Source organism: Mastigoproctus giganteus, chromosome 10, assembly GCF_048544385.1.
Source record: "Mastigoproctus giganteus isolate SK-2022 chromosome 10, ASM4854438v1, whole genome shotgun sequence".
Classification (NCBI taxonomy): domain Eukaryota; kingdom Metazoa; phylum Arthropoda; class Arachnida; order Uropygi; family Thelyphonidae; genus Mastigoproctus; species Mastigoproctus giganteus.
Window position 1 is genome coordinate 47,629,101 of NC_143584.1, and position 17,278 is coordinate 47,646,378.

At 35.9% G+C, this 17,278-nt stretch overlaps 1 protein-coding gene across 1 annotated transcript in view; it reads right to left on the reverse strand.

The window, feature by feature from the left end:
* Window positions 1-17,278, reverse strand: part of Dph2 (Diphthamide biosynthesis 2) — an 82,244-nt gene that overhangs the window by 56,858 nt on the left and 8,108 nt on the right. The window contains exons 2-3 of the mRNA XM_090382421.1: window positions 13,101-13,254; window positions 3,584-3,696 (exon numbers count right to left, since the gene is read on the reverse strand). Of these exons, the coding sequence (XP_090238547.1) occupies window positions 3,584-3,696; window positions 13,101-13,254 (267 nt within the window). The remainder of the gene's footprint in view (window positions 1-3,583; window positions 3,697-13,100; window positions 13,255-17,278) is intronic.

Sequence of the window (17,278 nt, forward strand, 5' to 3'; positions counted from 1 at the left end):
ATCACCAAGTTTTGATCTGAGGTGCCTAAAGAACCACTCACTTCGACTGTGTATTTAGAAGAGTTGTTTGTGAGAAAAACATCAAGCGTGTTGGCTGCATGGTTAGGATTGTCCAGTATTCTTGTAGGTAAATGAACAATCTGTGCAAGGTCATTAGTAATTGCAAAAGCCTCAGCATCTCGACCAGCTGGGTGGGTGTGCCTAGAAAACGGAAACCAGCTGGAGTTGTGAACATTAAAATCACCAAGGAAAATTACCTCACTATTAGGAAAGTTGGACCGGAGAAAGTCAAGTTGCAAAGAGAGGAAGTCAAAGAGTTCCAAGTGATTAGTGGAGTTGGGAGAACAGTAAGAGACAGCAGATGAATTTGACACAATGAGGTAGAGATTTTAAGCCAGAGAAGATCGAAAAGAGGAGATTCCAAATTACCAAGTCTCTGACAGGGAATATTGGAATAGACATATGCACAAGTACCACCTTTGAGGTGAAAGGAATCATACAGTGAATAATTTGGGCAACTGAGATGAGCAGTAGTTGAATCAACCGATAACTGAGATTCTGCAAGTGGAAATGGACATCGTTGAGATTAGAATAGAGACCACGTGAATTAGAATAGAGTCAAAAAATGGGAAATAAACTAGGAAGTGTTTGGGAGGTTTAGATCTTTTTGCAGATAAGATTACTCTATTAGTTTGACAATTCATGGTGTATTCAATAGTTTGTTATTTGGTTTTTAGGCGCATTAGCAATTAAGGCCATATTGCTCCGGGATATGCGGTGGTCATTCCCTGACCTTCCCGCATCCTCCGTATTTGGTGGTGACGGGCTCGAACCCCGGTCTAATCAAGAAGCGTGTGCTACGCACTGCTGCTCCTTCCCACCTGGCTACGGAGGCGCGCATATTCAATGGTAATTAAAAGTGGGGGGGGGGGACATGCTGTATGAAGTAATGAAAATTTTGGATATGGTGTACACATGGTAAGAATATACCCAGATCGTTGACATAACGTGGCCTCGACAATGCCCCCCCCCCCACATACACAATACTTGGACTCCCTCCAGTCACTATCTGGCAGAGTAGAGGTAGCAAGATTATACACTAGCTGATCCGGAAGCCTTCTAGAGTACGCTAGTCAGTACACCGGACCGAACCAATTGGTTCGGTCCGGTGTACTAACTAGCGGCCGGCCTGCGAATACCATTTTAGAGCTGTACCCTCGAAATGTAACGAAGATTGGATCTCACCATGATGTTCATCATTACCTCAAAAGTGATCAGAGATGGGGAAGGGTTGACCAGAACTTAGCTCTGGAGACTAAACATGGGTTCCACCACTTCAAGCCTCCAATAAGCAAAGTGGTGGTATTGCACCAGTTGATGAGAGTCATCTATCACCTAGTATTGTCTGGTAACACAGAGGGGTGGCATTCCTCCATGTGGCGTGGAAGCCACACCTCAACTCCTGCTTATGTTGGTTCACACCTGGGTGGTCACCCACAGTGTGCATGTGCATGGAGGTTATACCCAGGGTTACTTTTTTTTTTTTAGGAGCATTTGCAACTAAGGCCATATTGCTCCAGGATATGCGGTGGTCATTCCCTGACATTTCCGCATCCTCCGTATTTGGTGGTGACGGGCTGGAACATTGGTCTAATTAAGAAGCATGTGCTATGCACTGCTGCTGCTCCCCAGCTGGCTACGGAGGCACCCCCAGGGTTACTAACAGTCCCACCATCGTGAAGGTGCAAGCAAAGGATTTGGCTGTCACAGACCCTCCAGACCTCACTGAAATTGGGTCCACTTAACTTGAATGTCACCTGAAAATAAATGCCAAACATTCAAAATTACGACATTTCAAACCACGCGTGTAGCTATACAATACAGTACTACTGTGCGTGCATTCTTTTGTTTGGACAGAGATAAGGAGAGAGGTCAAACTTTTCAAGAATTCCATATTTTAGATGCAATCAAAATAATAAAACGAGCCTGGGACAAAATTACAGAAAAGAACATGAAGGGTGTTTGGAATAAACTTTGTCATCAGTTTGTTGATAATTTTGAAGGATTTCAAGAACCAGCAGAGATCGTACAAAATGAAACAGAAGCAGCCATTAATATTGATAACCATTTGCAGCTTGAAGTTTCTAAAACTGACGTCACTGATCTGCTTCAAACACACAATTGTGAGCTCACAAATGAAGACCTTGAAATGACAAAATGTAAAGAAGCTGAGGAAGAAGATTTAACAGCTGTGGCTCCTGTTCATTCCTTCACTCTCAATGGGTGTGACGAAATTTTTCAACACACAGAAAAAGCAATTTTGATTTTCGAGTCACTAGATTCAAATTTCTAGTAAAGTAGCTACAGATTTAAAAAATACTTATGCATGCTATCATGAAATTTATAAACAAAAGAGGAGACTGTCCTGGAAACAAATGACTCTTGAAGCATTTCTGATTCCTTTTGCTTCCAACAAATCAACAACAAGTTGCCGAGCCAACAATGAGTGAAGAACCATCAATGAGTGTGCATTTAGTCGATGATGAAGAATAAACATTCTTTAACATTTATATGACATAAATAATTTCTTTATTATTATAATTTGCTTGATTTTAAAGACTATGTTTTCATTTCTTTGGATAAATAAATCATTATTTAATCATAAATTATTGTTTTGTTGACCTTTATTTAACATTACTATGGTCAAATTTCATTGTTGAGAACATAATCCCTGTTTTAAAAAAAACATCTATGAGAAATAAATTCCTGCTTTACGAGTGCGCGTTAGGGACAAATTATGTCGTAAAGTCGGAAACTACTTGTACTTAATTGCACACTCTGACTGGAATCAAATTTGATGAATTTGAAGTATTGGTTTAAGTCAAAAAATGCAGATATAGTACAGATATCAGAAACACAGTGGGCCACTCTGACATAAGCAATGTGTAATCTGAATACATTTGGTGGGTACGTGTATGTACAGGAATGATAGGCAGAACACAGGAGGGGAGTAATACTCTTAGTTAAGAAGTGCACAGAATCTAAAATAGTACACACAAATGACAAGGATAGCCAGTGTAATGTTGAGTCTGACATGATATAAGCACTGGGAAAACTAAAATGAGAGTAGGTGTGTGTGTGTGTGTGTGTGTTATAGGCCTAATGACTGTCATGAGTATAACAAAGGCCGTACAGAGTAAACTTAATGATGATGGTATTCCAATACTTTCTCAACATGCATAAAGGAACAAAATCTGAAATTCAAAAAGTAGACTGCAGAATAGATGTGTGAATAGTTGCTTTCAGCCAAAGAGTAATAATTGATTGTTGAAACAACTTACCATCTGGTGTCATGGAAGTGGATAGCTTGAATAAATTTAAAGAAGAATTACATATATTATTAGATGGAATGGATAGAGTGCTGTTAGCATTGTTGTCATGTTTTTTTTTGACTGATGCACTATAAGCTTGTGATATAATCTTGTGGAATATCCTCATAATGTGTGGCTGACATCTCTTATTCTTTACAACTTGGCTAGGCATTATTCAAAAAATAAAGAATTTAGCATACAGAGAAATATACCTGCCATAGGAAGTGTCTCCTAAAATGAAGCAATGACTTCCAGTTTCCTTATCTAGAGCTAAAGCCACTTCTGCAGAATCAACCAGCAGCTCATCTGGAAACTGAAGTGCAATCTGGGAAAGGTCAGAGGAATATGGTGTTATTTATACACTAATTTTGAAGTTATTATTATATTAATAACTGGGTGAATCAAATTCAAAAGAGCTCATTGAAATAATCAACTAAAGATTTTGAAGACTGATAATTTAGTAATACTAATTATAAAAATAACAAGTTGGTTAATATGGAGTGGGTTAGACACATTTGAATTTTATTTCTTAAATTATTCAATTTTTTTTCTTTTTCTGTAATTAAATAAAAGTGAAAAGAAAATAACTAATTATCTTGTTACCAATTAATTACTAATTGATTAACTAACAATATATATATGTTATTGTTTTCACTTTACATACTTCACAACATAATATTCATTCCACATTTTGTAATAATTTATAATCTACAGTGAGCAAAAGGCAACAAAACATGTATTTCAATCTCTTCATTTTAAAAATTAAACAATCACAATATACTCTCAATGCTTTCATGCAGTTTACTTATTTCTTCTTGGATTTTAACAACAATTTAAATATAACACATATTTAACATTTCTGCCATGGTAAGCAAATGGTAAAATTTCATGTATTCTTTTTGTTATCAAACTGATAACAAAAAGTTGAGCAAACAGCAATGACTTTCATGAGCGTGCGAAAATGCTCATGAAAGTCACTGGTGGGTGTCCAGAAACAAGATAATTTTGTTTCTGCACACCCACAATATTGGCCATTCATTCCTTCAATCAGTTCATGGTAAGTAACAAACATAATATCCACTGCTTCAGCTATAACATACAGTATATGGATAGCCTATGTGATGTGTATGAAGAAAGGAGAATAATAATTGCTAGGTTTCTATTGATGCAATTTTAATGAAATTTGGGAAGGCTTATATATCATTCTAAAAGAGCCAAATATAAAATTTATCCACTAGGAGTTTGTGTCTTATTATTTCTTTGTCCATCCATCTGCCCATGCAGATGGGTGGAAAAAGAAACAACAATTGTCAGATTTCAACTGGTTTCATTTTAATGAAATCATGTGATTCAGTAAACCTTTTTAAAACAGCCAAATAAAACTTTCATGGAAGTTGAGTTATATATGCAGGTGGACAGACAGACATGAAAATAACAGGCACTTTACTGTGCTAATGCACCAAAAAAAGTCCAATTTCATCTTTCTATGATAAGACCAGCATTGCTCCTATACTGGTTTCTAATTTTTGGATTACAAAAAGGTGTTCTCTGAAAACTGAATACCCATAAATACCACTTTAAAAGCTCAGTTGTTTCAAATTTTTGACTTACACCTACTAGACATCATCAGAGCTGGATGGCTTTATCAAAATTCCAGGAATTGTTAGTGGGGGGGAGGAATACTTACTTGGATACCTGGAATTCCTTCAATGACTTCCTCTATCCCCAGCAGTACTCCAGAACAGATTTTGAATGCTCTTTCAACTTAAAGTACTTAAGGAATCTAATATCCAGTTTTTAAGTCAGAAACAGAGTGATTTCATAATTTCCACTTGCATGTAGATATGTACTTAATGCACGAACAATATAAACGATCTATTGGGGAAGTTTGTTTTTTTAAATTGCTCAGACATTAAATGTTGGTTTTGTTCTGTGTAGTTGAGTGATCTCTTTAATATGTATGTGTCAGACTGGAGTTTGTACAATTTAAATTTTCTTTGTAAATTTTTCTAGAATTTCAGCCAGCCAGAAGTTTGGCAAATTCGGTTTTTTATTTTGGAAATAAATTAATTTAATTTATATATTATTGTAAAAGCCCAACATCCAGTAAATCATAGATTTTACCAATTTCCTTTGGTAAAAATCTGAAACAAATTTCCATTATCAGACTGAAGTACTGTACATTAGGCACTACAAATATAGTGAATATGTTACAGGCCACTTTGCAGGGAGAGGCAATATATATTCTCTCATTTCCTTTTTTTTAAAGAGTGAATGAAATGAGTCAGAAAATTATTATTGCTTTCCCCTTTCTCACTATTGCTAACAATTTTTTTTGGAGATAGGGAATACAACAAACAATTGTAGAAAGAAACAGAGTGGGCCAGTAAATCGAAAATCTTATAATGGGAGATTTTAACTTTCCAGATATTGACTGGAACTTGAGGGTTGGTCTTTCTCACACTAGAAGAATTACCCAAAAGGAATTAATAATCATAGAAGCTACTAGGCTTTTCATACCAACTAAGAAATACTGTTCAAGTTTTAGGCCTATATGGATGTCAGATGAACTAATGAGACTTGTGGCAGAGAAGAAAAATGCATGGGATGCATATAAATTATCAGGCGACAGAACCTATAGTAGATATAAATTAGTCAGTAATCAAGTCACAAAGGAGGTTAGGCAAGTGAAGGCAGTTTATGAGAAATCTTTGGTAAAGGATGCAAAGATCAATTTACTCATGATCATCAACAGTTGATGGTTCAACTGTTGATGATCCTGCACAGGATCATCAACATTATGCTTTGCTTATGATTATGCTTTGACCTCTGTTACAGGTAAAATAATGGAGTCACTAGATAAAGAAGTAATGCAGGATCATCTAGACAGGAACTGCAGTTATACTTCAGGCAAAGCATAGATTTGTTAAGGGGAAAATTTGTCTTACCAATTTGATAGGATACATACTACGATGCAGTCACAAAAAATTAAATGGGAGTAAAATATAATTTTGATATCATGTAGTTAGATTACTGTTGCACATCATGTACAAATTGGAGCAGTGTAGCATTAAGGACAAGTTGCTGATATGGATAAGGGGTAGTTGAGTGGGAGAAGACAGAGAGTGGTAATCAATGGACACTGCTCTTTGTGAACTAATATTATAATTATTAGTAAAGTTCCCCAGGGTTCAGTGCTATGCCCATTGTTGTTTTCAGTATTTATTAGTGATATTGATGATGGCATATTAGGCTTAATGTCCAAGTTTGCATATGATACAAAGCTTGGCAGGGTGGTTAATGACAGTCTGCTAGTACAACAGGATCTAGAAAAGTAATTCAGATGGGCTGAGAAATGACAGTGAAGTTTAATACTGACAAATGCAAAATACTACATATGGGCAGCAGTAACCCCAGAGTAGTAGTAGTGGGAAAACAATGTAGGAAAGCAAGCTTATATAGCATCAACCAAAAAAAAAAAAAAAAAAACCACTACACAATCTTCGCATCCTATGATTCATTGAGTTCTTTCTTGAATTTATTCAAACCATCCACTTTCAGAACAGATGGAAACCTGATTCAACAATCAACCACACTGGCTGAAGGCAAATTCTCCTGCACATCTCTCTCCTATCCTTCTTCCTGCAACTATCCTTCCTCAACTTCAGTTTATGCCCTCTAAATGTGTGGTCACTGCAAAGGGAAGAATGCCATTCACATTCAGCTTACGCAATATATTCGATGTCTTAAATATCTCAATAAGATCACCCTACAAGTGCCTAGTTTCCAGAAGCTGCAATTTGATAAACTAAAGCTTTTGTAGGTGAAAGGCACCCTTTTGTTCCTTTCACCAATCTGGTGGCACTTCTCAGCACCTGTCCCAGTAGATCTACAGTTTCCTAAAGTGAGGTCTCCAGCTCTATATACAATACTCAAGATGCAGGGATGAGGAGATGATTAACCCTTGTACAAAAGGATAATCACCTTGTTTTCACAGCTAGCAAAGTTTCTGTATATCTTTGACAAAATTCCATGAACTGTTCTGGCAACATATCTGCATTGCTCAGAGAATTTCATATCTGACTGCACAACTACAATGAAATAGATCATATTTCATTTTCCACTACCCTAAGTGTAGTACCACACAGTTGATAAGTTAATCTGAGATTACTTCTACCCATATGCAGTGCCTTGCATTTGTCAATGTTAAACTTCAACTACGATTTATCCGTCCATTGACCCAATTTTCCTAGATCTTTTTGCAGTAATTCACCCTGCCAAAACATTGTATCATCTGCAAACTTTGACATTAAGCCTGATATACCTTCATCAATATTATTAATAAATACTGAAAGCAATGAGCACACCAAAGCCTGCGGGACTCCGCTGACAACATTAGTCCACGAAGGGTAGTGCCCATCAATAAACACTCTGTCTTCTTCCATTTAACCATTTCTTTATGCATAGCAGTAACTTAACCGTATGCCACATTCCTCCAGTTTATACAGCAATCTTTTATGTGCAACAGTATCAATGCCTTCCTGAAATTCAAGTATATGATATCAGAATTATTTTTTGCATCCGGTTCCTTGGTCACTGCATCATAGTAACCTATCAGATTGGTTAGACAAGATTGCCTCTTAACAAATCCATGCTGTGACTGCAGTATAATTGCATTCCTGTCCAGATGGTTCTGCATTACTCCTTTAACCAGTGAACAGGGGCGGCTCATCCATAGGCACTGCAGCACTACCAGCTATTTAAATCTAGATATACAGTGAACGGAGTTATATGAAATTTTGTAAAGAACAATGCAGCGCAATGAATATTTTTATTAACAGGACCCGCATGTAGTATGAGCATCCTCTATTTCCAGTAATCATTTCAATAATAAACAAATAAAAATACGAAATTGTTTTCGACTTTGAAGTTTAATTAACTGTAGGCCTCACTGTGCACCAGGCAGTGACAAATTTTGCATTCCAGTGAATATCTGGTAACTGGTTGCCAACCAGCATATTGGCAACTTGCCAATATACATTTTTTTATAGGCGAAACGAATCAAAGTCACTGTAAAGCATACAGTGCAGATTTTATCACTGACCATGATGGGTGGAGCCACAATGTTGGTGTCTTTTTGTTATTCGCCCGAATTCCCATTAAGTAACTAAATAATATCAGTGTTAAGTCAATACTCAACATTCAACAGTAATTATGTGATTACAGCTTAACTGCGAATTGAGCTTGAACTTGGTAAGTTGAAATCATATTATGAGGTGATGTGTAAGTAAAACATTATTTCTACGACACATGATTTTGTGAAATTTGATTCGATCGTGGCCTCCATGCTTCCCCAAGAAGTAAATCGCATGACAGTGAATAAACTTCAGCAACTTAGTTTTTCACAATTATCTCTCCAAGAAAAAAATGTGATTAAAAAAGAAGGCCGCCCCACACTAAAGATTCAAATAAGGGGAATAAGTAATACTGTAATAAGAAATATATTTGCAGTTTTAATACTGAATGGTACCAAAGGAAAAAGTTGGCTTTGTGTTTGTGAAGTTAGAAATGCATTGTTTTGTGTTCCATGTTTAGTGTTCGGAGGTGCCTTAACGTGGACAAAAAGTGACTTTACAAACATAAACAGAATGAAAGAAAAAACTCTAAAAAAAAAAAAAAGAGTTGGAAGAAACATATTGATAATGTGATTTCAATATCGCTTTTAGGAAGCGTAAAATATTAAAGAACAGCTTAGTGAGACCTACAGGCTTTCGATCTGCAAACATAATAGAAAAGTTACCAAGAATCGTGAGGTATTATCTAAAATAATAGACTGGATTAAATTTTGTGGCCAGTTTGAAATTCCTTTACGTGGACATGACGAAAAAGAAGATTCTAAAAATCCAGGAGTATTCAGAGGATTAATAAATTTCGCCTGTACATTAGATTCCAATTTATAGAACCATTCAAAAAGAAATGCAGCATTTAAAGGCATTTCAAAAACTATTCAGAATGACATTCTTGACTGTTTGCTGCAAATATGCCGTGATGAAATAAAAAAAGAAATTAAAGAAGCTTCATTCGTAGCTGTCATGGCTGATGACACAACAGATGTTTCAGAACATATACAAATAGTAATTGTTCTGAGATATGAACTGAATGGAGACATTGAGCGTTTTTGGGGTTTTTTCACTCTGGAAAACCAAATGGCAAACGGAATATCGAAGTGCATCTAGATCAGTTAGACATAACCCTCAAAGGAAATACTCAAAAAACTGGTTGCTCAGACATCTGATGGTGCAAGTGTGATGAAAGGCAAGAAATAGGGAGTTCAGGCTAAAATAAAAGTGTACAAAAATGCACATTTTATTCACTGCTATGCAGCTATGCACACCAATTGAATCTGATGTGAGAAATACAGCAAGTAGTACCCAAGATTCAAGAATATTCTTTTCGACCTCATGTCGATACCAACATTTTTCTCGAGATCACCACAGTGTCTCTCTGTTTTCAGAAAGGATACGGACAGCTGTGTTGCCTGACCTTCCTCTACAAGATGGAATTTCAATATATGCACCATGAACAGTGTTTATGAAAATTTTGAATCCTTAAAAAAGTGCATGAAGGAACTACAAGCTCCTTTGTGACTTGATTAAAGACAAATTTGTAAAAAAAAATGTAATCTTAAAGGCAAAGGCAAATGATTAAGAGTGCAACCAAGGAGACTCAGAAATGAAATGGTCTTGTTAGGAGAAAATCATATTTAACTAACCTGGTAACTATTCTGGCACAGTTATTCATGAGCAAGATATAGGGAACAATTTCAACAGTTTATGTCAAATTTAGCAAGGATTTAACTAAATTCCTCATGAGAGGTTACAGTATAAGCTGAAACACATTGAGATTAGTGGAAAGATTCTAAGATGGATTGAAGGATGGCTGCAGGGCAGAAGGCAGAGGGTTGTTATTAATGGATACTCTTCAAATTGGCGTAACATCAGAAGTGGGTTCCTCACAAAGGATCAGTTCTTGGCTCACTGTCGTTTCTGGTTTTCATGAATGACACCGACAAAGGGATAAAGGGCATGATGTCAAAATTTGCAGACAATGTAAAGATTGGTAGAATCATTAATGATCAGTGCCAAGAAGCATTCCTTCAGGATGACTTGAACAGGCTTCAAGAATGGCCAGAAAAGTGGCAGCTACGTTGTAATGCAGCAAAGTGGAAGGTCTTACACTTGGGGAATAGCAACTCCAAAACAACTTATACAAAATTGGTGGGATTGAAATAAAAACAGTAGATCTTTAAGAAGAAAGTTATATGAGAGTTACGATGTGGACAAATATGAAATTTTCTGAGCAGTGTAAACAGACAATCAGGACACCCCCAGTGCTCTATCGATGATTTATCAAACAGTATCCTCTTGAGAGGTCATAATTCAACAGCATAAGGCTTGTATTTCTAATTGTAAGAGTATGTTCAAGTAAGGAGACCTCATCTTATCTGAAAAAAGATATTGAGCTTCTTGAAGGGTCCAAAGAAGTGCAAATCGAATGGTTAGATCAGCAAATGGGTGACCATATGATGAAAGACTTCAATTATGTGGGCTACAGAGCTTCCCAGCCAGGCACCTCAGAGATACCTATTAGTATTAGTATTAGTATTAGCAATGGCCACATGGTGCAAGAAAGCCTATGGCTTATGCTGCACCAGCCAAAAAATAAATAAATAAAATAATAATAATAAGAAGAAAATTTTAAAAAGAAATAATAATTAATAAGAGAAAAGGAAATAGACAACCTATGCGTTTCCCTCCTCCCGTAGGTAATTATCCAGTTGGCCTTTGAATTTCCCCAAAATATCAGCCTCTATCACCCATGTAGGTAACTTATTACAGTAATTTATAACTCGCTGGCTAAAATAAAACTTCCTACAATCCAGTCTAAACATCTCCTCCTGTAACTTGAAATTATGACCCCTACTTCTAGAATCATTCATAACTGTGAAAATTTCATCCTCATTCATTATACTTATGCCTCTCCGAGCCTTAAGCACCTCAATCAAGTCTCCACTACAGTGCTTAGTTTCCAAGCTGTGCAACCCACAATATTCGAAGTCTTTCCCCATATGGATGCCCTTTTGCTGATCTCACCAGGCAAGTTACCAGTCTTTCGGCCCTTTCAAGAAGCACAATGTCTTTCTTTAGTTCCTGTCTCCATACTTGAACAGAGTATTCCAAGTGTGGTCTAACAATAGCCTTATATAATGGGATTATGATGTCCTTATCTCTACTAGCAATTGTTCGATAAATCATCAATAGGACACCATGCAACCTGTCTACAATGCTTGGAGAACTTCATGTCTGACAGTATCATAACACCCAAGTTCCTTTTCCTCCACTACTGGCTTTAGTTCAACTCCCCCAAGTGTATAAGTTATTTTTGAGTTGCTGTTCCAGGTATAATACCTTACACTTTGCTGGATTAAAGCATAGCTGCCATTTTTCTGACCATCCCTGAAGTCTATCTAGTTCACTCTGCTTGGCGGTGATCATTAACTTCTACCAATCTTTACATCATCTGTCATTTATGAAAATCAAAAACAACAGTACTCCTAATACTAATCCTTGGGGAACCCCACTTCTTACATCAATCTAATCTGAGGAATAACCATGTATCACAACCCTCTGTCGCCTGCCCTGAAGCCATCCAGCTATCCATTTAAGCATTTTCCCTGTGATTCCAACCTGCTTATAAAGTAACAGCTCATGTGGGACTGAGTCAAATGCTTTGCTGAACTCCAAATAAACAATGTTGAAATTATTCCCTAAATCCAGCTCTTGAGGGACAAGAGCTGGAAGTAGGGAATAACTAGATTAGTTAAACATGATTTTCCCTTTACAAAACCATGCTGAATTTCCTTCAGAATTCCATTTCTATCTAAATGATCCCGAATTCCACCCTTGATCATTGTCTCCATGATTTTCCCTACTACTCACTGGCTGGTAATTTCTAACTTCACTCTTAGAACCGCCCTTATGTAATGGAGATACACTGGCACTTTTCCAATGCAACGGAATCACTCCCAAGTCCAGTGATGCTCTCTGGACTCAGGAGTGATTGATGTTTATTTCTGGCACTGAGAATAGTTAATAAAATGAAGGGAGGCAAAATTTTTAATTTTATAAAGAATTTCAGAACTAGGGGCTATAAATTGAAATTACAGGGGAAGAAGTTTAGAGTAGATTATAGGAAGTTTTCTTTTAGCCAGCTGTTGTTGTTGTTTGGTTTTTAGGAGCATTAGCAACTAAGGCCATATTGCTCCGGGGATATGCGGTGGTCATTCCCTGACCTTTCCGCATCCTCTGTATTTGGTGGTCACGGGCTTGAACCCTGGTCTAATCAAGAACTTTTAGCAAGCAAATTGTTGCTTACTAGAAGAAGTTGCCTCCAGAGGTAACTGAGGCTGACAGTTGGAAGAAAATCAAAAGTCAACTGGATAGTTACTACATGAAGAGGGAAGCACATAGTGTGTTTTGTATTTTCTTATCTACTTCTTTTTCTTTTCTTTTTTTTGGCTGGTGTAGCAAAAGCCTGTATCTTCCTGGGACTATATGGCTAATACTATAGTTAACAAATGGAATTTTGCTGTGTTATTTCTTATACAAATACATTTCTATATCTTTTAGGAATCACATTTTTTTAACCAAGGAAAGAAACAAAACATACCTGTTTGAACTGGTGGCTAATAATCCACTTCACACAGCGTGACAATTCATATATTTCTTCAAGTAAATAAGCTGGAGCAGGAACCAGTTGATTAGTAATTTTGATCTTCTTGTTAATAGTATCTGAATCACTGCTACTAAGGGCTACAGATGTTCTATATATAAAATACAAACAATAGCATATCTGATAATCATAGTCAGTCACCTAAAGTATCAACAAGGCTATGATGACATCATATTTTTTTTTGATACAGAATCCATTAAGAGAACCAATTCAATTCCTTTCCAAGAAACAGCAAATGCTATTTTTTTTTATGTTATGTCAGGTGATTCACAAGAAACAATTTATAAAATATAATCATGGCAAAGTTTAGCAAAAGTTGTTAAGATAAAAATTAAGCTTTACTGAGTTGAGAACACAAAATGAAAAGAAAACAATTCATTAAGTTATGATGACAAAATTTGGTCAGAAAGCACCATATTTCCTGCCATATAAATACACTTCTTTTCTAGAAATCTATCACAAAAAAATTTCCCTGCATTTTATAAGGTGATGGTCACAGCTATCATAAAAAAAACATTATTATGTCTTGTTTTGCTGATGATTTTAGATTTTTTACTAATACACCAGTAATTTTATAAAACACTTGCTAAAATGTTAAAAACGACCAAATAAAATACTGTAAAATTTGACCTTTGGGAGGAGGGAACCTTGCTGGGTCTTAAGGTATCAACAATGAATATTTTTATGGTGTAGCTGTAATGAATGTTTTCATGGTGCAGCCATAACCACTGTGCATTTAGCTATAGCTGCACCATGACCAGTGGTGTAACTAGAGCAAAGCAAATTGGCCCCAATGCAAACACAGATCACAAGCCCTGCCCTTCCCTGTTAACCTAATCCCAAAAAGTGAAGAGAGAAAAAAAATAATAATAAATAACCTCAACATATAACCTGTTACTTCCGAAAAATACCAGACACATTTTTGTTTTTACTTTTTCCGAACAAAGAAATAAAATACCAGGTGGATGGCAATTCTACCAAATGTCTACTTACTTTTCACTTTATTATTATTATTATTTTTTTTTATTCATGGGTATTAATATAGCAAGTATAAAAAATTGAAATTGGTATATTCATAATAATAATATATTTAATAACAATCACAACATTAATACAAATACTAAATGCTTCTAAATGTAAGGACATTTAAACACAAAAGCAAATGATGTACAAAAAAAAAAAAAAATTAAATAGCAAGTATGCAAATTGAATAAATTTGCATACTTGCTATTTATGTTTAGAGCTTCTTTCAATAGGCTTTCATGTGAAGTCATCAATTAGCTGTGAGACATCCACATTTTCTGCTTTTTTTGCTTCTATGCTTAAAAGGGTTAAGCCAGACAGTTGTTCTTCACTCATGGTATTTCTTAAATAATTTTTTATTATATTCAGCTTTGAAAACGATCATCCCATTGTTGCCATGGTTACCGGAATTCTCAACAAAAAAAAAAAAAAAAAAAATAGTAATGAACACACTTCATTGTAACTCGTGCTCATATCATAATATTGCACTAATGCTAGTTCAACCAATTCTTTTATTGTGTTAATTTTCTCTATTTCCCTTCAAAGTGTTTTGACAAAAAGTAATCACTGAGGAGATAAAGATTTGGATAAATCATTTAAATGTTGATTGTGTGTGTGCAAGATGTGCTTTGCACAATTTCTTCGTCTGTTGTGTTCAGAAATATTTACGGTGTTAAAAATTAAAATAAGTCAGCAATAGTTTTCAAACCCTTGAATCTGTTTTAATTGACTGGCTTTGCACAATTTCTTCGTCTGTTGTGTTCAGAAATATTTACGGTGTTAAAAATTAAAATAAGTCAGCAATAGAAATTTCAAACCCTTGAATCTGTTTTAATTGACTGGTTATAATGTCAATTATAACCAGGTCAATTAATAATGTCAATTAATTATAATTATAATGTCAATTATAAACGACGTTAACTTAGAAACGATCCCGTAAATTTTCAAATCAGTGATCGTCTACAAGTTCATCATAAATGTTTTTTATTATTAATTTTCTTGCATTTTTAAAATCAGTTTGAGTACACCATTTTTTTGCGACAATAGCTGCTTCCTTCAAAATAATTTCGAATTCATTTCGTAGTTGTTTTACTGCGACAAAAGACATTTCTAAATGTGTTGCTGCCTGAGCAATATCTAAATCCTTTCTTTGTGGAAAGCCAGATGCCAAATTTATATTTGAAAGAACCTTTTCCATTATTAACAACAGTTATTTCCAGTAATAACAACAAATCCAAAATTTTACATTTTTTAAAATTCTGATTGCTTATGATTTTTCATTCTTTTTTTGTAGTATCCAAAATGATTTTGTTTAAAACTTTCAGAATATACATATATTGTTGTTTTATTGCTAATAATGATGAAAGACAACCAGCAACCCACATAGGGTTTAGCTTTTTTAAAAAAACATCTGATTCACTGCAATACAAAGATAGCAAGTCCCAGCAATTGATTCTATGTCCAAAAAACAAATAGTTGCTTTGATACATCTGGAATACCATTAACTGCATCATTCTCCCTAGGCTGATTTTATGAGCCACACAATGAACATATAATGCATTTGGTTCCATTTCTTTTATGCGAGCTTGTATACCAGAATAAACCCCATTCACAGTATTAGCCCCATCATATCCTAGGCCCCGACATTTAGAAAGATCCAAAGCACTTGACTGAAGTGTGTGTTGCTAATAGTCATTGTTATACTTGCAGCAGTTTTATTGGTTAGATGAATGAAACCAAGAAAAGACTCCTCAATTTATTATCCCATAGATTTATTTCCAGTATTGCTGTTTAAAATTTTAACATATCTACAGACAATGCTCAGCTGATGTTAGCATTAACATTAGTAGAGGCATAAGATACAAGAGAGCAAGCTTATGCAGCATCAGCCAAAAAAAAAAAAAAAAACGCTCCGATTTCACTCCTCCGTTCATTCCAAATACCTGTCCAGCTCAGCCTTAAATTTATTTATGCTATCAACTTCCACAACAAAAGATGGAAGTCTGTTCCACCAATCAACTACCTGCTGGCTAAAGGCAAACTTCCACACATCTATCCTACAACTGTCTTTCTTCAATTTGAATTTATACCCTCTCAGGTGATTATTCTGAGCAAGAGGAAGAATCCCATCAGCACTGAGCATGGTCAAACCATTCAAGGCTTTATACACTTCAATCAGATCACCCCCCAGGTGCCTAGTCTCCAAACACTGTAATCTGCAAAACTTAGGCCTTTCTTCGTAAGAGCAACCCTTTGTTCCATTCACTAATCTTGTTGCCCTTCTCTGTACTCGTTCCAACAGCTCTACATCCTTAAAATGAGGCCTCCAGGCCTGTATACAGTACTCAAGGTGTGGCCTGACCATCGCCTTATACAAGGGGATAATCACCTCCTTATCCCTGCTAGAAAAATTGCTGTATATCATTGACAAGACACCATGAGCTACTCTTTCAGACCATCTGCACTGCTCAGAAAACTTCATATCTGCCTGCACAATTACCTCCAGGTCCTTTTCATTCTCTACCACTATCAGTGTAGTACCACAGAGTTGATACGTTACTCTGGGGTTACTGCTTCCCATATGTAGTACTTTACATTTGTCAATGTTAAACTTCATTTGCCACCTCTCAGCTCATCTGCTCAACTATTCTAGATCCTGTTGCAGCAGCGCACTGTCATTAGTGTCATTTACACAATAATGACACTAGTGTCATTAACAACCCTGCCAACCTTCGTATTGTCTGCAAACTTAGACATCAAGCTGATATACCATCATCAATATCATTTATAAATACAAAAAACAACAATGGACCCAACACTGAACCCTGAGGGACTCCACTAATAACATTAGTCTATGAAGAGCAGTGTCCATTGATACCCACTCAACCATCCCTTTACCCATAGCAGCAATTTTCCTCCAATGCCGCACTGCTCCAATTTGTGCAGCAGTCTTCCATGTGTAACAGTATCAAAAGCCTTTCTAAGATCCAAATAAATGATATCAAAGTTTTATTTCCTGCATCCAGTTCCTTTGTGACTACATCATAGTATCCAATCAAATTGGCCAGACAAGACTTCCCCTTAATAAACCC